The sequence below is a fragment of the Podarcis pityusensis genome, assembly GCF_964106645.2.
Source record: "Podarcis pityusensis genome assembly, chromosome: 17".
NCBI classification, from domain to species: Eukaryota; Metazoa; Chordata; class Lepidosauria; order Squamata; family Lacertidae; genus Podarcis; species Podarcis pityusensis.
The window spans coordinates 7,376,807-7,402,330 of record NC_138042.1 but is presented as its reverse complement, the minus strand read 5'-3'; the positions used below and the strand labels follow the sequence as shown (position 1 = coordinate 7,402,330).

General features: G+C 42.2%; 1 protein-coding gene across 3 annotated transcripts in view; it reads right to left on the bottom strand.

Annotated features, from left to right (window-relative positions):
• Positions 1-25,524, bottom strand: part of CC2D1A (coiled-coil and C2 domain containing 1A) — a 62,196-nt gene that overhangs the window by 17,965 nt on the left and 18,707 nt on the right. For all 3 annotated transcript variants that reach the window (XR_013981004.1, XM_080988068.1, XM_080988069.1), the window contains exons 10-19: positions 23,636-23,752; positions 21,972-22,102; positions 20,631-20,703; positions 18,503-18,621; positions 16,431-16,575; positions 6,120-6,292; positions 4,716-4,838; positions 3,694-3,752; positions 2,459-2,575; positions 1,578-1,651 (exon numbers count right to left, since the gene is read on the bottom strand). Coding sequence is in view for 2 of the 3 variants with exons in the window: in XM_080988068.1 (XP_080844194.1) it covers positions 1,578-1,651; positions 2,459-2,575; positions 3,694-3,752; positions 4,716-4,838; positions 6,120-6,292; positions 16,431-16,575; positions 18,503-18,621; positions 20,631-20,703; positions 21,972-22,102; positions 23,636-23,752 (1,131 nt within the window). In the remaining variant the exon portion in view is untranslated. The remainder of the gene's footprint in view (positions 1-1,577; positions 1,652-2,458; positions 2,576-3,693; positions 3,753-4,715; positions 4,839-6,119; positions 6,293-16,430; positions 16,576-18,502; positions 18,622-20,630; positions 20,704-21,971; positions 22,103-23,635; positions 23,753-25,524) is intronic.

The following is a 25,524-nucleotide window of genomic DNA, read 5'->3' as shown; positions in this document are numbered from 1 at the left end:
GCTGGCACGGGGGGGGGGGGGAATGCAAGCTTTTCAAACAGGTTATTCTGATGCCCTGTCTCAGCCAGCCACACATCCTGTCTGCTTCACACAGCAGCAGCAAATCCTTGATCTCTCTATAAATTTCTCTCTCCCCTTCCTATCCTACACAGGCTCTTTGCTACTCCAGTAACCAGATTTCTTCCAGTCTTCTCTTTCCTGATAGGCTCTTTCCCAAGCAGCCACTACCTAAATCACTTTTTAAAACCTTTTAACTTATCGCACAATAATTTGCTCTGGGGCGTTCCTGCGAGGGCTTGGCTTGTAATCAATAATAACAACAGGATACTCTTTCTGGCAGTGTTTCTGACAGCTACTGAAATTACAAGCAGGCAGGAGAGCCAAACAAGCAGGATCCAATCACTTTTTATGGGTTTTACTGTCATGTTATTATTGCTTTGATGCTGTTAGCTGCCCTTGAGTTTCCATTAGGAAATAAAGGCAGGGTACAGACTGAATGAAGAAATGAATAAAATGAAGAGGAGGAGGCGGAGAACAATAGAGATACAGTCCTTCGTTCAGGATGCCACTCTGCAATACTGTTTTCAAAAGTCATGTTTCTTCCTCCACGGATAGGACAGTGTAATAGTGATTGGGATTAGCTCTGCTAACTTAAACAGTGACTTCTGGGACCCAAACATATAAAATTATAGGAAAAACAAAGAGGAATAAAAGTTATTTAGCATTCTACAGAACAAACAGATACAGCTGGGGAGTCTGTGGGCCTCCAAATATTGTTGGATTCCAACTTCCATTAACCCCAGTCAGCAGGGGATGATGGGCATTGTAGTCCAGCCATAACACCCATGAGATAGGCACAGCAATGTTCAGAGGGACTTGGTTTTGCACTACGACAGGGCACAAAGAAATGAACTGGAGAGGGTAGGGTCAGCCCTTTTGAACATTTCAAAGGAGGGGAGAATTCTTAATTTTGAGAATAAATGTTAGAATCGTCTTGCTGGATCAGGCTCAACTGTCCCTCTAGCCCAGTGTTTTCGCTCCAGTAAGGCCCTGTCAGATGCTGCTAGGAAATTCATAAGCAGGGCATTAAAGTCAACCGCTGCCCCTGTTGTTTGTTGTCCCCTTCATCTGGTAAACAGAAACCATTTGCTGCTCTGAACAAAAAAAGTCCCACTGGCATAATATTTTGCATTACTAGATGGGGGACATAAACAAGAGAAAGGGAAACATCGGATCCCTTCTGCCAAAAGGAACAACTGTCAATGACTTTGGGAACTCTTCACCATACTTGTTCTAGCAGGCACCTAACTTTCCTCTGCCCGCCCTGCCTCTCCCCAGTTTGGCTTTAGACCAGAGAAAGGGGACCTTCGAACCTCCAGATGTTGCTGAACTTCAGCTCCCAGCCAGCATGACCGATGGTCAGGGGTGAAGGGAGCAGCAGCTCAGCAATACCCGGGGAGTCACAGACTCCCCCATCCCAACTGCTTTGTCCAACTTACAAGTAATGGTGGCAACAGGCATAGCAACTCCCACCCCCAAATTACGTTTTCAGAAACAGAAGATGTTTCCTGCATTACCTGGAGGAGCTGGCAGGTTGATTCCTTTCACAACAGAGAGAACCATATCGTTGCTGTTCAATTCTGGGAAAATCCTGCGAGGGGGGAAAGGAGAGGGCCAGCTTCAATTGAGGTGCTTTCAGTGAACAGGCCAGGATCTCACCATCACCAAACAAAGCGTCCGACTCCACCCACCTATTCCTACCATTCCAAAAAGAACACTCTGAAAAGGCTTCACGTCTCTCTCTCTCACACACGCATATAAACATACACGCCCTGGGTAAGAGCTGAGGTTTGAAACAGGTCAAGGCCCTTTAATAAATCTTGGTTTGGCCTATGTGGGATTTTAAAAAAAATCCTCCTTTATTGAGAGCCGGTGTAGTGGTTAAGAGCGATAGACTGATAGATAATCTGGGGAACCGGGTTCGCTTCCCCGCTCCTCCACATGCAGCTGCTGGGTGACCTTGGGCCAGTCACACTTCTTTGAAGTCTCTCAGCCCCACTCACCTCACAGAGTGTTTGTTGTGGGGGAGGAAGGGAAAGGAGAATGTTAGCCGCTTTGAGACTCCTTAGGATAGTGATAAAGCGGGATATCAAATCCAAACTCTTCTTATTGTTGTGGCTCTGAGAGACCCTAATCCTGCAAAGGAAAAGCCTGACCAATGGCTAGGGACTCAGCTACATGCATAAATATAAATCGCTTTATATGTGTTATAACACTGTAACGCCAGATGGCGCTGTGGAGTCCCGCCTTTCACCAACGGGATTTCCCTGCATGAAGTTTACAACACGTGTAACTGAATCGCTTATTTGATGTGTTTAGATCTGGCCTAGGAAGGAAAGCCCCGAAAGCATTTGGCATCTAGCATTTGGGGCAAACTGCAAAGCAATGGCCCACATACTTGACCACACTGAAAGTCCGCTGCTCATAGTGATATTTGGGCAGTGGAAACCCCTTGGCGTGGGCTTGCTTTAAGATCTCCATGTTCTTTTTGCAGTCTTCAGCCATCTTCTCAAATCTGGAGAGGGGCAGATCAAAACAGTCAACTTAGTTTACAGGGTGATTCACAGAGTTCAAGTAAGTTTTCTTAGCACATTTTAGATAACTTTGAGCCATAAAAGAAGAGCTATGAGAGCTTTGTTAAGCATGAAGAAATAGTTGGAGTAGACGGGATGTGTTGGAAAGCTTCAGCCAATGAGAACTCAGATAAAGCTGGGGTCTTGGTTAAGCAACAGCCCAAAGAATTCAGCACAAGAGAGTTAACTTGGATGCTAGCAAACAGAAGCGTTATTTTCAGAAAACAGCCAAAACTGGAAGCCCTCCAACCGTAACTGACTGGCAGCACACACAGATGTCTGGGAACAAGCTATGTTTTGAGAACAGGGTCAGAAAAATAGAACATTCCATGCAGAACAGCTAGCTTTGCACTAGAGTGCTGGTTATGGATTTCATTAGGCAGTAGCAAAAACAAATTACGCCATGAACTGAGCAATGTAGCAATGAGCAAAAATGTCATACTATAAAAGTGATGTGTGGAAATGGACTTTAAGAGGAGCAGTATGTGGCAGACATTCTATATTCCCTGAAGGAAGAAACACATGTAACCTTAAATATAAATCATGAAAGCTTGTTCTACTTGCGACCTTTATTTCCCCCCTCCCCTCTTCAGTGCATTCCCATCACTTGCATTGGGAATCCTTTTGCTTGTTTTAAAACGAAAATGAACCTATTCAATGACCTGTCTCAGCCTAGCTGCAGAACAGATGATGCAGAAGATACAAGGAACCAGGAAGAGGGCCTTCTCAGTAGTGGCACCCGCCCTGTGGAACGCCCTCCCACCAGATGTCAAAGAGAAAAACAACTACCAGACTTTTAGAAGACATCTGAAGGCTGCCTTGTTTAGGGAAGCTTTTAATGTTTGACAGACTATTGTATTTTAATATTTTGTTGAAAGCCGCCCAGAGTGGCTGGGGAAACTCAGCCAGATGGGCGGGGTATAAATAATAAATTGATGATGATGATGATGATCTAAGGAGCACCTGCTGCAAAGAGGGCGTTCTGGGCCAACACAGACCACAGATTTAGCCGAGAGCGCAGAGGATGGGAACGGCATTTCTCAGTTGCCATCACACTTACTTGGTAGTTTCTGCAATGTTTCCTAAATGGGTGAACTGCTTGGAGAAACTCACGCACATCTGGAACAAAAAAGAAAGGAAAAGGAAGGAGTCACATCAGGAGCAGGCAGGCACGATCCTGGCTCCCTCCCATGGGTCATGCACCTTTGCAGTCAAATGCCTTAAATTCCACCCCTTAATAAGCAAGTTCCAGCCCTTATATGGCCAGAGTATGCAGACTATCTTCTCAAGGAACCCAGAAGCCACTTGCATCTTTCTTAATAGCCCATCCATTGCTCATCATTTACTTAATACTCGGATAGCTGCAGGAAGTCCATACGGGGCCACACCAACAGTCCCTTCTGATGTATATATTCAAACACACACATACACCCCCCCTTATATGTAAATAGGAGAGAGATGCAAGCAAGAAATACAGCTGCTGCCATTATGTCAGGTTTGCCCCCTCCCTCCCTTGCTGGATCAGACCTACAGTGGTACCTTGGGTTAAGAACTTAATTCGTTCCGGAGGTCCGTTCTTAACCTGAAACTGTTCTTAACCTGAAGCACCACTTTAGCTAATGGGGCCTCCCACTGCTGCCACGCAGCTGGAGCACGATTGCTGTTCTCATCCTGAAGCAAAGTTCTTAAACCAAGATACTATTTCTGGGTTAGCGGAGTCTGTAACCTGAAGCGTCTGTAACCCGAGGTACCACTGTATTAGCGTCCGTCTAATCCAATATCCTGTTTCCAACTATGCTCCACCAAATGTTTCCAGGAAGCCCACCAGAATGGCATGAAGGCCACAGCCCTCCCACCTTATTTCGCTCCCAGGAAACGGCAGGTGTAACAAGTGTGGTGATTTCAATAAGAATGATTGACTGCCATCCTCGTATGCCTTGTCTCACATCTGGTGGGGCTTCCAGGAAAAGGAGGAAGAAACCTTTCTAGTTTAAAAAGATAGCCCTGCTCTCCCCGATTCCTTACTAATCTCCTCCAAAAGAGGCTGCAACATCCCTTAAAGCTTGGCTGTGCCCCACTTACCTCATGCTGCTGCCTCATAATTTTCACAAGCTCCATGTACTGGGCAGCCGTTTCTGGGGAGATGTTGGCTCCACGACGCTGTGCAAGTGTGAAGTCCTCCTTGTTCACAGGGGCTTGAGGCACCTGAAGGGAGAAAGTGTGTATTTGAGGGCGGGGGAAGTTAGTACCAGAATGAACCACTCCGAAAAGGGCTGCGTCACCTCCATGCACAAAACACAAATCAGCACACAGTGATCCTCTGCCTGTCAAACAGACCGGGGTTTCCCACAAAGGGAGCTCCCGATCCAAAACTGTGTGGATCTATAAGCTGGTCTGAAATGAGAGGCTTGCCTGCTGCCATCATTATACAGTGGTACCTCAGGTTAATAACTTAATTCATTCTGGAGGTCCGTTCTTAACCTGAAACCGTTCTTAACCTGAGGTACCGCTTTAGCCCCATCCTGAAGCGAAGTTCTTAACCCAAGGTACTATTTCCGGGTTAGCGGAGTCTGTAACCTGAAGCATCTGTAACCCAAGGTACCACTGTATATCCTTCAGCAAAAGGCAAAAAAAAAACTTTATAACCAGGCCTTAGGCTTTTAACTAACTGGCCTTCTAGAAGTGGGTGGGGTATTTTAAAGCAGCTCTTTTCCCTCTTGGTTTTAATATAACTATGTGGGGTTTATTGTGTTTGGTTGATTGTAAGTTGCTTCAGGTTCCCTTGGGTAAGATAAAGGAACTATCAAATTTAATTAATTAATTAATAACGAAGTGTCCCATGCCAAGCTTAACTGGCCCTCATTCAGCAACAGCACTAAGTCAAATGGGATGACCGAAAAATTATTTTGCCCCACGCCAGTGGGTTCAAGAAGGGGCATTAGAGCAGGTTTTCCTTGGACACAGACCAAACTGTCAGTCATAATGTAGCATAAAACAGAACAAAAGACCAGGCCTGCTGGATCAGAGCAAGGGTCCATCTAGTAAATTTTCTGACTGGTATAATGCCTCTGGGGAAATCCTAAGCAGTGCATGAAGGCAACAGTCCCCACCTCACTGCTGTTTCCCCAGGATGATGTACTCAAGAGGTATACTCCCTCTGAACACAAGTATTAGATACGATAGCTAAACAGAGCCACCTATTTTCCACATATTTGTCAAATCCCATTACGCTCAGAATACAGACACTGAGGAATGCAAAAGATTGAAAGCATCAGGGCAAGATTTTTGTTACAGCGCTCCACAGATGAGACCAGATTTATTTTTATTTTTAAAAATATGTCTCTCTGGCTCAGAACTCAGGTTCCAGAACTGGGACATAGTGACTGAAAAACAACATTCATGCACTTCCTGAGCTTTGAGCTGTTTTCTAACACAACTCTTTTGACAGACATTTCCCAACCAGAGAGAAAGAGAGAATATGACTGCCTTTGTTATGTCGACCGGGAGCCCACTCTGCGATGCTTCAATCATGGGGTCCAGACCCTTGGCTTGACGCAAGAACATCTTGGCCCCCTCAATGTCATTCTGCTGCTTTGCTCTGAGAGCTGCCTGCAACAGCTGCTTCTTCCGGGTTTCCAGGAAAGTCAGCTGCTGTTGAGCTGCAGGGAGAAAGGAGACCCATCAGGCATGCTTCAAAGTCTCTTCTAAACAGACAATAAGGAGGTCTCAAATGGGCAAGGGTGCAAATCTTATTTCAGTACACTAACGTATGTCTGCGCATAAGCAAAACAGTCACTTTTTACAAGTAGCATCCTGGTAACATGAAAAGCATGTTTGCTCAGGAGACAGCAATAAACGCAGAGCCTATAATGAGTCTAGGCAGCCTTAGAAAGAATAATAAAAAACCAGCCATTATCTTATCTCCAAGAGCAGTCAATAATCAATGCTACATTGCACCAGTTAAGAAATGGTCGTTCTCCTGTTGGGTTGGATTCCAAAATAGCAAAAAAAAAATTTTTTTTTAAAATAATGTTTATTCCAAATTTAAAATTACAAAAAAGAAAAGAAAAGCCGTACAGAATAAAATAAACATATAACAAAAAACAGACAATAAGAAAAACTTAACAAAAAATATAAAAATACATTACATTAAGATAAAGCAAAAAACAGATTAAACCTTTACCTAACCTTTTTTCCTTTTACTTATTTCCATGACCTCCTCTCACCTCCCAGCTTTGTATTCTAGTTCAAATCGTATTTCCAGCAGATCCTTCTAACCTTCTTTTCATTTACTTATTTTAACGTTCAATAATATAATTAATCCTCCTCTATTTCATCAATTTCTATACTTCATTTTTACTTAATCCATTATATCATATCTGCCAAAACGACCTAATATTCTTTTTCCAACCTCTTTCTAACATTCTTTTATGTTGCAATATTTTTGAAGATATATTTTAAATTTTTTCCAATCTTCTTCCATCGACCCTTCTTCCTGATCTCGAATTCTGCCGGTCATCTCAGCCAGTTCCATATAGTCCATCACTTTCCTCTGCCATTCTTCTCGGGTAGGCAATTCTTGTGTCTTCCAATATTTCCCAATAAGTATTCTTGCCGCTGCTGTCGCATACATAAAAAAAGTTCTATCTTCCCTTCGCACCAATTGGCCGACCATGCCCAAGAGGAAGGCCTCTGGTTTCTTTAGAAAAGTATATTTCAATACCTTTTTTAATTCATTATATATCATTTCCCAGAATGCCTTGATCTTTGGGCACGTCCACCAAAGGTGAAAGAAAGTACCTTCGTTTTCTTTACATTTCCAACATTTATTATCGGGCAAATGATAGATTTTTGCTAGCTTGACTGGGGTTAAGTACCACCTATAAATCATTTTCATTATATTTTCTCTTAAGGCATTACAAGCCGTAAATTTCATACCTGTGGTCCATAACCGTTCCCAGTCAGCAAACATAATATTATGTCCAAAATCTTGTGCCCATTTAATCATAACAGATTTAACCGTTTCATCCTGTGTATTCCATTTCAGCAACAAATTATACATTCTTGACAAATTCTTAGTTTTAGGCTCTAACAATTCAGTTTCCAATTTGGATTTTTCCTCCTGGAAACCAATCTTTTTATCTGAGTTGAAAACCTCCCTTATTTGATAATAATGAAGCCAGTCTCGAACTTTAGTTTTTAGTTTATCGAAACTCTGCAGCTTTAGTTTATCTCCAACTTGTTCTAAAATTTCACAGTATTTTGGCCAGTTTGTCTCCATATTAGTTTTTTTCAAAGCCTTAGCCTCCATTGGTGACAGCCACCTTGGTGTTTTACTTTCCAACAAATCCTTATATCTCACCCAAACATTAAACAGTGCTTTCCTGACAATATGGTTCTTAAAGGCCTTATGCGCTTTAACCTTGTCATACCATAAATATGCATGCCATCCAAACACATTATCAAAACCTTCTAAGTCCAAAATATCCGTGTTTTCAAGAAGCAGCCAATCTTTCAGCCAGCAAAATGCGGCTGATTCATAATAAAGTTTAAGGTCTGGCAGGGCAAATCCACCTCTTTCCTTTGCATCTGTTAATATTTTAAATTTTATTCTAGGCTTCTTGCCCTGCCAGACAAATTTGGAAATATCTCTCTGCCACCTCTTGAAACAGTCCATTTTGTCCACAATTTGCAATGTTTGAAACAAAAACAACATTCTAGGCAATACATTCATCTTTATCGCAGCAATTCGGCCCAACAATGATAGCTTCAATTTTGACCATATTTCCAAATCCTTCTTTACTTCTAACCACCATTTTTCATAGTTATCTTTAAACAAATTCACATTTTTAGCAGTCATATGAACCCCTAAATATTTCACTTTATTAACTAATGTTAATCCTGTCTCCTTCTGAAACCTCTCTTTCTCAATCTCTGTAAGATTTTTCTCTAATACCTTAGTTTTCATCTTATTCAATTTAAAACCTGCTACATGACCAAATTCTTGAATTAATTGCAATACTCTTTTTGTACTGGATTCTGGCTCCTGTAGTGTCAAAACTAAATCATCAGCAAAAGCTTTAAATTTGTACTGTTTAGCTCCGAGTTGTATACCTTTAACCAATTGGTCTTTCCTAATCATATTGAGCAAAACCTCCAGAACCGATATAAAAAGCAGTGGGGAGATTGGGCAACCCTGTCTTGTTCCTTTCTCTATCTTAAATTCTTCTGTAACTACCTTATTTACAATCAGCTTAGCTTTTTGTTCTGAATAAATTGCACCTATACCGTTTTCAAAACTTTGACCTACCCCCATCCCCTGCAGATTTTTCTTCATAAAATTCCAAGAAATATTGTCAAAGGCTTTCTCCGCGTCCACAAATATTAAAACCACTTTGGTATTAATATTAACTTGCAATTTTTCTAAAATATTAATGATATTCCTCGTATTATCTGACAGATGTCTCCCCGGGAGAAAGCCCGCTTGGTCTTTATGAATTTCTTTCACCAATACATTTTTTAATCTTTTAGCCATAATTTCCGCAAAAATTTTGTAATCCACATTAAGTAGGGATATGGGACGGTAGTTCTTCAACTGTGTCTTTTCCACTTCTGTTTTCGGTATGAGTGTAATGTATGCTTCTTTCCACGACTCGGGTGCTTTTCCTCCCCGTAGTATTTCATTGCAAACTTCTTTCAAAGGCTGCATTAACCATTCTTTCAAAGATTTATAATACTTTGCAGTTAGACCATCTGGCCCTGGAGATTTGCCCAATTTCATATCCTGAATAGCTCCTTCCACCTCTTGGTCAGATATTATAGAATTTAATATTGATTTGCTCTCTTGAGATATTTTTTGTAATCCATTAATTTTCAAAAACCGATCAATGTCTAATTCTTTCTGGGTCTCCTGCGTATATAACTGTTTAAAGTAGTTCTGAAAACACTTTCGAATCTCTCCAGGATTCTGTATATTCTTCCCTTCTACTACCAAATTCGTGATAGTGTTAAGCTTTTGTCTTTTTTTCATTTGCCATGCCAATAATTTCCCACACTTATTTGCCGATTCAAATGTCTTTTGTTTCATCTGTTTGATCTTCCATTCTATTTCCTGATTCATCAGTTTCATATATTGTACTTGGTATAACTTTATCTCTTTTAAAATCTCCTCTGAGTTCGGTTTCGCCCTCAGTCTTTTTTCTCCATCCTTAATTTTCTCCAAAATTTTTTCTCTCTTCTCATTTTGGTGTCTTTTCCTAATTGCATTTTGTTGTATCAAAAATCCTCTCATCACCGTTTTGCTAGCATCCCAAATCACTCTTTTCTCAGTCGTAGTGTTCATATTTATCTCAAAGTAGTCTCTCAGGTTTTTCTGGGCCTTTTTAATAATTTCCTCATTCCTAAGCAAGGAGTCATTCATCCTCCATCTGAAAGCTCCAATTGGCATTAATATCATTTCCATCTTTACTGGATTATGATCAGAGCAGATTTTCGGACAAATTACCGCTTTTTTTAATCTTCGGGGCCAGTCCCCTGGTTATCCAAATTTGGTCTATTCTTGTCCATGTCATTTTTGCTTCAGAGAAGAAGGTTCCTTCTCTTTCCAAGGGGTTCTTTGTTCTCCAAATATCCACAAGGTCCATATTGTCAGTCATTTCAAAAAATGTCTTTGGTAGTCTGCCATCTTTCGTCACCGTTTGTCTTTGGGCTTTATCCATATTTGTAGACACTACTCCATTCATGTCTCCCATCAAAATTATATTGTAATCCAAATAGTCCAATAGGGTTTCATGCAGTTTTTTAAAGAATTCTGATTTTCCCTCATTTGGCGCATAAACACCTAATATCAAAAACTTCTGACCGTGAAGCTGAATTTCAATTGCTATATATCTTCCTTGATCATCTTTGAATAAAAATTTTGTTTTTTTTATATAGATTTTTATTGGTTTTACAACATTTTTTAAACAATACAAACAAATAAAAAGACAAACAAACATGTATAATTTCATAACCTTTTTTCCATAACCTTCGTTTCTTGGACTCCCCCATACCTCCCCTTTCTGCATCCCTGTTTGCAAAATTATTTCAGCAGCTTCTGAGCAATTTTATCAAATATATGTCCTCTTAGTCTTTTCTCTAACTTAATCTTATGTCACTGTTTCCCTTTTTCTCTCAGCACCTCGGCATTTTAGCATTCATCAATTTTATAATAGCTCTTAAGATAAATTTTAAATTTCTTCCAGTCCTCTTCCGCCGTCTCTTTCCTCTGATCACGGATTCTGCCAGTCATCTCAGCCAGTGTCATATAGTCCATCACTTTCATCTGCCATTCTTCCACGGTGGGTAGGTCTTGTGTCTTCCAATACTTTGCGATGAGTATTCTCGCTGCCGTCGTAGCATACATAAAGAAAATTCTATCTCTCTTTGACACCAATTGGCCGACAATGCCCAAGAGAAAGGCTTCTGGTTTCTTAGGGAAAATACATTTAAGTACCTTTTTCATTTCATTATATATCATTTCCCAGAAAGCCTTAATCTTCGGGCACGTCCACCAAAGGCATCTTTGAATAAAAATTTTGGTGACAGGCTTTCCTTTGCATAGAGTACTACTCCTCTTTTTTTCACATTGTCCGATGAAATAAATTCTTCTCCCAATCTTTTATTAATCAAAATTTTCCGGTGTAGCCTTGTCACATGCGTTTCTTGTAAGCAAATCAAGTCCAAATGTTATTTTTTTTTAATGTATGAAATACTCTCCCCCTTTTTCCCGAAGAATTTAGGCCATTAATTTTCCAACTTAATACTTGCAGTGTCATTTTGTACTTACTCTCCTTCTCCCCCAACAGCCCCCAGAAGTTTGTCTATATCTGTCGGTGGCGTTGGCTTCACTTTTTTTTGCAAACTCTTATCCGGTACAACAGGGTCTTTTCCCAGTCCTTTCTGTAGATCTTCTTCGTATGTGCTCAAGAACTTGTTCTTTTCCTCCACTGATCTTATCTTTGTCTTTCTTCCTTTAAAACTAAAGGATAGGCCTTGAGGAAATTCCCACCTGAAAAGGATCTTGTTTTTTCTCAACAGGGCCACCAAGTCTCCAAAATCTTGTCTTAAATCCAAAAGGTGTTTCGGTATATCTTTAAAAATTTCCACTTTTGATTGCAGAATTATCAAAGGTTTCTCATAATGCAGGCCCAAAATTTTGTCCCTCTCTTCTTTGGATCGGAGGGTAATCAAACAGTCCCTTATTTTATTTTATTTTTTAATCATATTTATTAAAATTTCCAATAATAACAGAATAAAGAAGATAGAAAAGATAAAGAAAAAGAAAAGAAAGAAAAGAGACCAATTTTAAACCCTTATGTTCATAACCTTCTTTCTGGGACTCCCTCCTTCCCCTCCCGACTGTATTCCCCTTTCCCTACGTTGGTTCCACAAGTTCTCATTCCCAATTTAACCTAATATGTTATGCCTAATAGCCAATTTAAATTACAATCTTAACATCACTCCTCACCTTTAACAAAATAAAACAAAGATTTTTTTCCCCAAAATCTACCCCGTTTCCTTCCACGAATTCCCCCTTTTCTTTTTTTTTCCAAAACTTGTTAAATCAAAATACCAAAGTTATATATAAAGAAAAAAAAAAAAAATTTAAAAGATAGAAAATAGAAGAAGATTCCAAAAGTTGATTACATAGCCTTTGGATTCTAGAATTCCCCCTCCCTTCCCCGGTTTAGATTCCCTATGTCCATCAGTCTGTATGTTGTCGGCCTGGAGGTCTCAAGTCCACAGCCAAACTTTCTCAATTCATCTTGCCGGTTTTCTTTAAATTTACTTATTTTGATAATATTTAATTTCAAAAGTCCAGTCTAATCGAGGCCTTTAATTTCCCTTGATCATTGTTACTCCTCCCATTGTTCTTGCCGTGGCGTAGTTGGTCCTTTACTCTTTTGTTTCTTACTTTCTCAGGTTTCTGTCTTGTTCAGCTGCAAAACCATTCTTATTCTGAAATCTAGTATCTCTACAGAGGTTTGTTATTCAGGAGCTTACTTAAATAGAAAGATTCTATTGTGTTGTCACCTCTGTAGACAAAACAAATATTTCAGTTTTGCTACTTTCCCAGGAGCTAAGACCAGTAATACACATCCCAGAGTAGTTTTCCATATACGCCGCTTGTAATGTCCCAAAGCCCCTCTAGAGGGATTACAATAACTTTGTGTCCTCTCATCCAAAAGTCAAATTGTTGTTTCTTTTTCCATCCGACATTTTGTATCCATATTTATATCCAATTGTATCAAAATCAACCAGCAAAATACTTGTAGCAAAGTCCTCTTTATATTCTCAAGATTTGACAGCTACTTTGACAGCTGTCAAACTCTCCATCTCTCTCCGCCAGGTTCTCTGAATCGCCCCGGTTCCCGGGGGGGGGGTTGCCTTTTCCCTCTCACCCTCGACTCTCCTCCAGCACAATTCTTGTGATGATTCCATCGTGGAATTTGGTATTTTTAGTCAGCAATAAACTTCAGAATTGATCTTGGTTTCTCAGTCCTTGTTTTAGCATGTTTACAATCAGGGAGGGGACTGACTTCCTTTTTAGATCCCCCCCGCTCGTGCCGAATCCGAAAAAAAAATTCCTTTTTTTTTTCCTCCTTTTGTACCCGGTTACCCAATTACTCACGGGTTTTTGTTAAATGTCCGAATTTCAAATGGAAGAAGCCAGCGCTCTCCGACGAATGGCATGCGGCTGCACTCGGCAGGGGAAGCGATAGACTCAAAGTACCACGCCACTCCCAGGCACCCGATCCGTAGCCTTTAAAAAGGCTCCTTCACGAGTCGGGAGGGCGCTGACGGTACCAGCCGAGTCCCCATGTCCACGGGCCCCGTGCCCGTGGTTTTTAAGGGTCCCCGCGTCGCCGGCGCGGTAGGACCCAGCCCCTGCCGAGCCGGCTCCCTCCGGAGCTCGGAGGGAGTCCGCCATTCGGCGATGGCGCCAACCCGGAAGTCCAAACAGTCCCTTATTTTAATCTTTTTTCCTCCTTTCCCCAATCTGAAGGCCCTCACAATCTTGAAATCCTCGTTTCAAATCCAATTTCCAAAATTCCGCAAATTCTTGTGTCAGAAAATCTATCAAGGTGCCCTTCTCCAGCTCAGGAACAGCTCTAATTCTTAGATTGGATTGTTTGTCTCTAAAGTCAATCATAGACAGCGTCAGCTTATGTTCTGCAATCTCTTTCTGCAAGTCTGGTACCTTTTCAGTTTCCAGTTGCCCCAATTTAAATTCCACGGCAGCAGTTTTTTCCTGTATAGACTTTGAATCTTGCAATAGTCTCTGAATAGATTCTGTGTTACTATTTACCTTTTTCCCCAAATTGTCTAATGTTTCTGTATTTAAGTCAATTTTTTTATTTGCAATGTCCACTTTCTGGCTCGTTTCTTCAACCTTTTTATTCGTCTCCTCAACCTTTGTGCTAAGTTGTTGTAAAGTTTCATTAATCTTGGCCAGGGCACTGGCTAGAATTTCCTCAGACATTCCACTAGACTTAACTTGTGTTACTGTCATAGGCAAGCCGGCAGATGATTGCCTTCGATGCCCCCAAGGTTTTCCAGATCTCAAAACTGACGGGTCTAATTTCTCTCGGCCATCTGCCATAACAATGTGAAGGTCAAGGCCTTTTTCAAATATGCTGTTCCTGTTTACCAGTGGAAAATTCCTTTCCTGTAATTTCAGGGAGTCCCACTAGGTGGACACTGTTACCATGATCCAAACTAGTCACTTTCCTTATTGAATAACAGGAAAGGAAAGAGAAACCAAGTATAAGCAAAAAACAGGATACAGTTCCAAAATGTAACTTTCCAATTATTTTCCAGCGAGGCTGGCCACAGTATAACCACCTTACTGTCAGCAGTTGGCTTTGACAGATTTTGACAGCTGAGACGTCTCACTTGCAAATCGCTCTTTAAGCATTTATACAGTCCAGAAGAAACAAACCCTTTTCCTTTTTTTTTTCTCAGAAGGGTAGATTCACCAAAAGTTCTCAGGTCTGGAAACAACTCTTTTCAAGTCAATTTCCAACATTTAGCTCAAAGTCTCTATGCTTTACACTATTTACAAGGCGGGAAGCGGACTTCCTGTTTACACTTCCCACCGCGGTAGCCAATTTTAGTCGTTGTTTTGTTCCAAATAAAGCCTTTCAAATTTTAGTCCAATTTTAGTCCAATTCATAAACTTTAAATCCAATTTCTCCTACTCACGATCAGTTTTTAGTCCGAATGTTCCAGGAAGAAGTCAGCGCTCTCCAGCAACGGCAGCACGGCTTCGCTCCGCGAAAGCAGCGATCCACTCACAGCACCGCGCTTCTCCCCCGCTCCGTTCCGAAGCCTCAAAAGAAGGCTTCCTCGCGAGTTGGGGGGGCGCTCAATGGTGCCCGCCGAGTCTCCACGTTTGCAGGCTTCCGCGCCTGCGATTTCTAAGGGTCCCCGCTTCGCCGCAGCACACAGGACCCGATTTTCGCGGAGCCGATCCCCTCCGACTGAAGGGAATTCCTCCGTTTGCTAATGGCGCTGACCGGAAGTCAAAATAGCAAAAAAAAAAAAAAAAAAAAAAAAAAAGAGGAGCTGTTTGCTTCCATTGGAGAAAGTTTGGGGCTGTTGCAGAGAAAACAGTCCAAGGAACAGAGCCCAAGCATCTCAATCTGTTATTAGGTGGTCACTGCAAAGTCCTACCCACATGGCAGTGATTTTTGGGCTGTAAAATTCAGGGGAAAATGGAGATTGGGAAAAACAAAGTACCTCAATCAAAGAGGCACCAATCGGCCCAGGGATTTTTGCATAAATCAGAAACGTGGAACGTGCCACCAACATAGATTCTGTTGTTGTCTGACCTGCAATCTGGACCAACAGGAATCAATGTTGCCCAGGGAGCTTGAATGCCTGATACTGAAAAAACCCCTCACACTGCTAATTTGAAAACACTCTGTCTGAAGAGTGACCAAATCACTTGTAAACCGTGGCTTGGTTTTGATGTCAAAGCTCCTGTACAGACCGAACTGCCAAGGCGGAGAAGCTCCCAATGCTTAAACCATTTGTGTATCTAGGATTAGCGTGTCCACAAAATGAGTAATTTTATTCATAAAACACTACCCTGTCATTCAGTACTTGTGGTAAAAGGTAAAGGGACCCCTGACCATTAGGTCCAGTCGTAATCCACTCTGGGGTTGCGGTGCTCATCTCACTTTATTGGCCAAGGGAGCCGGCGTACAGCTTCCAGGTCATGTGGCCAGCATGACCAAGCCGCTTCTGGCGAACCAGAGCAGCGCACGGAAACGCCGTTTACCTTCCCGCCGGAGTGGTACCTATTTATCTACTTGCACTTTGACGTGCTTTCGAACTGCTAGGTTTGCAGGAACAGGGACCGAGCAACAGGAGCTCACCCCGTTGCGGGGATTTGAACCGCCGACCTTTTGATCAGCAAGTCCTAGGCTCTGTGGTTTAACCCACAGCGCCACCCGCGTCCCCAGTACTTGTGGTACTTTACAATAAAAAGCGAAAAGGGACACCACAGAATCTAAACATTTTCCCCAACAGCCTAGACACCACCACACAGATAAGATCAAGCTTCTCTGAAAAATTGTCTCCTGTCACTGATATTGAGGCTGGCACATGAATTTACTTATTTTCCTCTTCCCTCATTGATGCTCTTTTGTTTCGTATCAAGTCTCCTCACATCATAAGCCACTGTTTTATATTATAAACCATGCTTATATTATGAATGAAAGGTAAACCAATAAATAAAAGTGGGGTTACCTTTTGTGTTGACCTTTGAGGCACTTTTACCTGCCCCCGTTGCCTTTGGAGCTGCAGGGGCGACTCGTGAGCCTGGCTGGGGTGGCAGCTTAGGCTGCGGTGAGCTGGCTGGTTTGGATGATGCAGGCTGGTTTGGGTGGTCAGGCTGAAAAAACAAGAGAGGAGGTACGACTCCGAAAACATTCCTTGGTGCAACGAAAGACCAACCTGACCCACAGCGAATCACGTGGGATATCAAGGCAGTTGGAGAAGTCTAAACTCTGTTCATGACATAGCATTCAATCTTAAAACCTTGACTGCACGACCAGCACTTAAAAGTAATGTTATTGCCAGTACAGGTCCCCCCCCTTTTTTACATTTTTAAATTTTATTTTAATTTTATTTATTTACAACATAAATCCACCACAACTCAAATAAACAAATCCGCCACCATTAGACATAAACATAAAATAAAATAAACATAACATAACATAAAATATAACGAACAACAAAATAAAATACTTCCTTTATCCTGTACATAGCCTCCTTGTACTTCTTATGAACTGTTTCCTTTATGAGTTGTTACTACGGTTTTTCGAATTATGCCTTATATATAAAAAAACAAACCACAAAGTCTCCTGCAGACATTAATTGAAACAAGTCCAGATGTGTATTTTAGGGCACTGTTTTGTAAAGTATTCTTTATATTTTCCCCATTCTTTTTGAAATTCTTGTCTGGGGATTTCCCCTAATTGCCTCTGTTAATCTATCCAATTCGATATAGTTTAATAATTTATCCTGCCATTCCGTTTTTGTTGGCACAAATTCTTTTTTCTAGCTTTCTCATAACCTACAGCTATCGGGGCCTGTGGGGAAAACCCCAAGCTTCTTAGCTTTTCATGCAGTGTAGCTTTCCATTTGGATTCGTAGGAATCCAGTAGGGTTAAGGGTGCCAACCCAACATGGAAAAAGGTAAGTGTACAGGTTCTTAATACATTTAATGAGCATCTGCAAGGGAAAACAACAATTCTGCTGAATGAATCTGGACTTGTAGGTACAGTATGATGCACTACAGCTTAAGCTAAGGCTGCCACCTGCCACACTTCTACTTGCTAAACTGAATTAGAGCAACATGACCAAAAACTGAGCTCAGCATCACCGCGGCATCGGGGGGGAGGAGTATGAGGAAGTGTCCTTCTTTGTGTACCTTCACTGGTGGAGGAACAGAACTATGCTAGTAAAATCCAGGGGTCTTTTCTGTTACTTTAGAAGATTCCTTACTTTAGAAACCCTTCCCTAGAGATGCCCACCAGGGTTGACTCTTATCCCAGATTTAAGACAACTTAGCAAGGCCTTCCTACTCAGGACTTTCTTTGGATCTGGTTGTGGAGTAGTTGTATCACATTTGTCTGATGGGTTGGCTTTAGAATCTATGGTTTTAAGATTGCTTTTATCAAGGTTCCATCCATCCACTCGATTGCAACCAGTGCCCTTCCCTACTTGGGAACGTGCTCCTATCATTTTAATGTATTTTTTATCTTTGTTGGAAGCTGCCCAGAGTGGCGGGGTACAAATAAATTATTATTATTATTATTATTATTATTATTATTATTATTATTCCCAAGCATCCAGCAGGAAGGTCGCTTTTCTCCATTTGAAGGAGACGGGGCTGAAGCAGCAAGGCACTGCTGGCACCTCCTGAAAAAGCCTAGTATGAGCAGGAGAGGAGATAAAGACTCAAGGTCATTCACAAATCTGGGCAGCTTTCAAGCAAAGCCAAAATTTGTTATAGATTGTTGTAAGCCTTCTTCGAGAACCTGATGAAGCTGGTTATGTGGTATGTACATACATTTTGAAACGAAAGCAAACTAAAACAGGCCTACAAAATCCTCCCCCGCCCCTCAAATAGCTATGTCTTGAGTACAAATAGTGGTTTCTAGCTACTCCCAAACTGCATGATATTCCAACAGTTCCCCTGGAGGTGGTGTGATGTTGGGTGGTGGGGTATTCTAATCTAACCCATGACCAAGGCATACACTTTTCCATGCTTCCCCACAAATTCATTCAGGACTTTGACTAGCACGCAACCCAACCTTTTTTGCCTCCTCAGCATCTTCATCCTCCTCATTGGCTAGTTTCATGGCTGTTTCGAGGATCCCCACAAAGCTCTGATCTCCTGGTGAAGATTCCATTCCTTGGATTGGAGGGAACCCTGCCAAAGATGACACAGTGACTGATTAGAAGATGAAAGCTACTGCTAAATGTCTGCATGCATATACCAGAGGTTGCTGAATTACAATTCCCATCATCCTGGGCCACTGGGCATGCTTGCTGGGGTTGATGGGAGATGTAGTTCAGCAACATCTGGAGGGCCAAAAGCTCCCTACACCTTCTCAGTTTCATAGCTTGCCTATTTATCCAACACATCCATAGCCTGAGCATGGATCTATGGTACCCAGAAGTGTGTGTGTAAGCAAAGAATTTAGTCTTGAGTGAAGAAGTCAGCTTCATCGGGATCTGAGACCAGTTCTTTAAAAATTAAACACATTTCCAGGCCGTGGCTGTAAAGATACAGTTTGAAACTGAGGGCAATGTCTACTGAAATCTTTGAAGCCAGGAGGAAACAAGATTTCAAGTGGCCAAAGGTTTCACAGCCCCACTGTTCCTTGCTCCTTTTCTACAAGTAACAGAAATGCAAGCACATTTGTTCGAGCAAATGTGTAGTAAAGAAATCAGAGTTTGTAGTTTTTCTACAGGAGTCAATGTGGAGGAAACGGCCACGATTAGCACACTGTATTTATAACTTCTTTCCAACTACCTCTCAAAGCAGCCTATGCAAAATCCAGCAATGAAATATTAAAGATAACTGGGCATGTTGACAAGTTCCTTCAATGTACATCAGGGTTCCTCAACCTCGGCCCTCCAGATGTTTTGAGACTACAGTTCCCATCACCCCTGACCACTGGTCCTGCTAGCTAGGGATCATGGGAGTTGTAGGCCAAAAACATCTGAAGGGCTGAGGTTGAGGAAGCCTGATGTACATGGTCAGGCTGAGTTTTTTGCTGGGTACCCCCTTTCCCTTCTTTACGGAGTTTCAGCTTTCAGCAAAGCAAACACAATGCTAAAAACCCTGAACCTAATTGGGATAATGTGAAATAGGTGCCACTCACTTCAGCGCTTTCCTTCCAAATAATTTTGCTTAGGGCTGCCACCTTCATCTGCAATCTTATCGATTGCCAGCTGAGCCCTTTGTCTCATTCTGGAGGGCACAAACTTTGCAGTTAGAAGCATAGGGAGGAATTCAACACAGCACTAAGCAGATAGCTCCATCAGCGCAAGCATTTCTTGCTTGCCTGATGGAATGATCTGACCTCTCCTCTTTCTACATGCTGTTTTGGGGGTTTTCCCAACTCCCCAGAGCCAACTTGGGGGGATGCAGGGAGTGCATAAGTTGGGGTGGGAGCCCTCTTGTGCTAGAATATGTTTTGATGTGGGCATCTATTGGTGGGGCCTCTTATAATGCCCAAGATCTCCCTGTGTGATGGAAGCTTAAGCTGGATTTCAAGAAGAAAACTCAGAAGAGCCATCTATTTAGATCAGGCGTGGCCAAACTTGGCCCTCCAGCTGTTTTGGGACTACAATTCCCATCATCCCTGACCACTGGTCCTGTTAGCTAGGGATGATGGGAGTTGTAGTCCCAAAACATCTGGAGGGCCATGTTTGGCCACGCCTGATTTAGATAGAGTTACTTTGGAGTTATTTTGGGACGCGGGTGGCGCTGTGGGTTAAATCACAGAGCCTAGGACTTGCCGATCGGAAGGTAAGCGGTTCGAATCCCCGCGACGGGGTGAGCTCCCGTTGCTCGGTCCCTGCTCCTGGCAACCTAGCAGTTCAAAAGCACGTCAAAGTGCAAGTAGATAAATAGGTACCGCTCTGGCGGGAAGGTAAACGGCGTTTCCGTGCGCTGCTCTGGTTCGCCAGAAGCGGCTTAGTCATGCTGGCCACATGACCCAGAAGATATACGCCGGCTCCCTCGGCCAATAAAGCGAGATGAGCGCCGCAACCCCAGAGTCGGTCACGACTGGACCTAATGGTCAGGGGTCCCTTTACCTTTTTTTTTACTTTGGGGTAACCTAACATGATGTTGCCACAAGAGGGCAGCATTTGCCAGATGCATCCTTGCCTCCCCAACTTCCGATAACAAGATTGCAAGTTACATACCTGGGGGAACAGGGAGGTCACCAAACTCAACAGGTTTTCCTGCCTTGTGAGCTCTGATGGCCTCTTGATATTGCTGAAGAGGGAAACAAAAACAGAAGCTGAAATCTCTAATTTGGGAGCATGGTCTTTCTAGAAAAAGGGTGAGTAACGCTACTTTTCTTGGGATAGTTGCAGCAAAAAACAAGGTATGAGAGTATGCATATTTGCTTACTTATTATCAGGAACATTGTTAATAAAGCAATTGTTCTGCCTGTACACTCATTAAACATCTGTGCTTTAAATGGCAGTAACTTGGGTGGGTCTCATCCTAGAATCACCCAAATCCTTAGCTCATACCAGCTTGCTGCTTCTGGAGTTGTAAGTAGAATCAGTTCATCTTTTGGTATCTCTTGCCCTGCATTTGAATTCCTATTTTTAACTTTGCTCATTCTGAACTGTTCTTTCAGTGCCACTTTTATCTCCAAGTCCTACAGATTTTACAAGTGTTGCTCATTTTTAAGCAAAGCACAGACCGCATTGTTGAGCTGCTGTTTGTTTTTAATCTACCAATGAAATTAACAGAGGGCTTATAGTCAATCAGGAATTGTGTTCTTGAGCTAAATTAGATAGCAGCACAAGGAGAACTTCAGAGCAAGTGAAAACTAGCTTTGGCTCTAGTCTGGCCTGCTTTAATCAATCAATCAAATTATTTATATACTGCCCTCTCATAAATATCAGGGCTGTGTACAACACCACTTATACAATAAAATATAGAAAACCATTTAAAAACAGAACAAATTAATTTTTAAAATGACTGGATGTTAAGGGGTTTTAAACCTTTTGCTGCAATAATACCAAGATGACATTAGCACACCCCTTCTGCCTCATCCTGCTCGCTGAGGATGGTTAAGCAGACTCCCCAATTTATAGTGAACTAAAAGCAGAATGGGTGGGAAGAAAATGTTGAGACCTACGACTGCTGTGGGGGGTGATCCTTGAGGACTTCTCAGGGCCAGTAATTTCCCCAAAGCGTTACACAAGTGGTATGTGTGATACAAACGCTCGTTATTGATCACAATTCCCGAATATCAAAATAAACAGAACCAACATTTTAATTCAGTTTCTACACCCGGAAACTGATTTTCTGCAAAAATCATCACGATTCTGTATCTGTTCATTAGGCGGCAAGAGGAAAATACTTATTAGCATATTCCAGCCACCATGAGCCCAGTTATGTTGCAGCAGGAAGCAAATTGCTTTTTCTCTATCTGCTCCTCACCAGTATGACCACAAGATCTGTGCTACGTAACATTTGAGCAGGAAAGCTAGCGAGCAAAAGCGTAAAGAAAGCAGGTCCCTCACCTTCACAATTCGCTCGTGCATCCTAGCCTTCCTGTCATCTCCTTTGCTCTTTGCCTGGGCTGCTGCTGTCTTGTATCTGTCCATCCTCTGCTGCAGTGCCTCCATAATATCTCGAGGAGGCGGGGGCACATCTGGAAACAAAGCAGGCAATTCTATGTCAGTCCATTCTTGCATGCAAGAAAGTGAGACTAGGAAGGGGCGGGTGGGTGGCTTATCTAAAACAAGGTTAGTGCCTTGAAAGTTTACCCTATCCCTTCAGCATCGTAGGCAGATGCATGGACAAATGTTGCTTGAGGAAGGAAACTGCAGAATATCCCAAGCAGTTGACGTCAGTGCCTGATTAGCTAAATTTATATGCCTGGGAGTTTAGGATAGGAATTACTGCTTCTCATTCTGAATGGGTGGAAAGATGAATGGTTTCCCCTCTTATTTATGACATTGTTTTGAAGATCAAACAAAAATGACAATATGCCATACTCCTCTCCAAACTGATCTTGCCTTCTTTAGAACCAAAGCTCTCAAACTGGTCTAAGCTCCATTCAGAAGGTCCGCTGAAGGTCTGCACAACAGCCCATAATATCTGTACCTGGCCCTGCATCTGACTGATTTTTTCCCCCTGCGAGGGACCTGGGCTTTATTTTTACCAAGACCAAATATATCAACCAGAATGACAAGCCACTGGCTTTTCAAAATACAACACTCTAATTTTCCCCTAAAATTTAACCAGTCAAAGAAGTTCTCCACAGTGGCCTGACTGAAAGCCTATGATTTTCCATTATACGGCACTGTTTTTAATTATGATGCTGGCACTATTTTTCTTTATCATAAAACCAGAAGCATAACCATCATCTTAGAAAAGTTAGCTTATGGCTGTTAAAATATGAGTTGTAGTTTTTTGTTCACTTGTGGAACTAAAATACTTTATTAGGTGGTCTTGTGAGGCCCTAAGCAATTTTCTAAAGGTCAGGGGAGGGGGAAGGAGATTGAAAACCACTACACTAGACATAAAGCACTATGTTCACTTAAAACTTCTATGTTGGGTCAAGATCAAAAGTCTCCTGGATCCTTTATTAGACTTGTAAGAGCACATCAATCATCTTCAGTCTGTCAAAAATATGCTTAAGACTGAACAGTTTCCACACATGACATATTTGTTAAAAAGATGACCTTGAGGAAAACTATTCTTTGAATTTGGGGGTCAGTGATACAAGGCATTTTTTTTTTTTGCAGTTTTCTATTTTTCTGCCAAAAAAAATCCTTTCAGAAGTTCATCAGCAACAGTGACCAGATGCCAGCTGCAAATAAATACTAGACAAACTTGTCAGTTTCAATTTTAAAGCTTTATTAAATACAAGTAATATAAACATGCTAAATCAGATCAGGAAAAATACCCAAATTCATCATGCAAAGTCCTATACAATTCTAGGGAATCAGATCTATTAACTCAGCAGAACTAGGCAAGTGACGTAAGAGGCCAGGCCTACTACAGGGTGAAGGCTGCACCCCAAGAGAACTTTTCCCACCTGCAGAAAAACTAGCAAGCAAAGCCCCAAAGAAAAAAGATGCAGAACGCCTATACTACAAGAAGCTGAGCTGCAGGCTCTGCACAGTGAAGCAATATTCTCAGGACAACTAGAAGCAAGAAAGCCTTACTGGGTTCTTACCTCCTGCACTTGAGACTCCCGGTGCCAGTGGGGTTGCAGCCTGTGCAAGAGGTGTTGTTGCTGTAGCTACAGGGGATTGTGGAACGCTTGGGGACAACATCTCCTTGGGCAGCTGATCTGTGGAAGAAAAATAGCTAGCAGTTGCATGACAATAAGCCGATTCACAATAGGCTGGCAGCGCCCTTCCCTACTGAAACCAGCAGTCAATGAGTCTTTCAGCAGGGGCTCTTCAATATAACACTTCTACGTTGCATTCTACCACCACCCTGCCCCAAAAACCCATGGAGTGCTGAGCTATTAAGACCAAATGTTCGCAATGCCCCTGCTCCAATGCACTTTGCCCTGAGGGTTCAGAGCAGAAGAGAAACACACCCTGGCCCCTGCCGTCAGCCAGGAGACCAAGAGCTGTTGAGTAGCAAGGGGCTGTGGTTTGTGTACAAGTAGTGTATTACTGCAAACGATTGCAAGCTGCCTTGGGGATCATTCAATCCAAAGGCAGGATAGGCCTGAGCTGTGAGCGAATCTCAGGGGTTATGTCTCCCTTTCTCAGGCTACAAGAAAGGGCAAGTCTCAGCACTGAGCAGTCACCATACAAAGACTCTCCTGTTTGTCTGAATGCCCCACCCCAGAAACAGAAAGGTAACAAGATTAAGACGCAGACCAAACATTTAGATCAAGTGGAATTCATCTTGTTCCTCATAGTTGTTAAGACCAAGGATAAACACTCTCCTAGCCAAAAACATGTAATGATCTGGGATGTAACTTTGCACCAACATAAGCAAAGATGAGATTCCATCCTTTTTAAACAGTCTCAAGCTCCCTTCATATGACCATGCCCTGGCCATTCTGGAGGACAACCAACATGCCTTAGCTCTTCGTGTTAGCTTTGTGAGTAGACTAGTATAAATAAAGCACTTACAACTTATTCCTATGCATGTCTATTAAGAAACAAGTCCTACTAAATTCACTGAGACACTCCTAGGTAATGTACACAAAGCTTCAGCCTGAGAGGAGTCTTGGAAGAATTTGGCTTCCTGAAGACTGTGAAGCCAGTACTGGCTGCATCAGCTTTCCCTTTGCACCTGAGAGTGTTAGTAACCTTGAATGGGGGCTCAACTGGGGTGGCCACTGCCATTGCCATCTTACCACCTTGCCACCTTTTCATGCTTGATGTTTGATTATGTTTTATATGTACTGTAAGCAGCTCAGAGTGGTTGGGGAAATCCAGCCAGATGGGAAGGGTATACAGTCATACCTCAGGTTACTTCAGTGTTTCGGCAGTCACGCATGCACAGAAGCGCTGAATTGCGCTTTGCGCATGCACAGAAGCGCCAAATCGCAACCCGCACGTGCGCAGATGTGGGTTGCGAACGCTGTGGGTTGCGAACGTGCAGAAATGACTGGCAGAATCCGAGACCAGGGAGAAGAGTCGGTGGAAGAAGACTGGAAAAAATTTAAAGTATACTTACAGAAACATTGTAAAATTAATGAGTGTTAGAAGGATGCTGGAATGAAGTTACAGGGTTTTAGTAGAAATGCAACAAAGAATTAAGTAAAAGCTGATTGATAATGGGTTAAAATGAAAAAATTCAAGGTTAGACCGTTAATCAGAATTTGCAGAATTCTACTCCAACCTATACACCTCCCATAACCCACCAGAGAAGGAAATCAGAACATTTCTAGCAGGACTGACCATGCCTACCCTAACTAATGAGGAACAGGAATTCATGGACAGCCCTATCACCCCAGAGGAAATAGATGCGGTCCTCAAAAACCTGAAACCACACAAAGCCCCAGGCCCAGACGGCTTCACAGCAGAATTCTATAAGAAATTCAAAGAACCCTTGATGCCCTACATGACCCGCCTATTCAACGACATCATAAAAGGG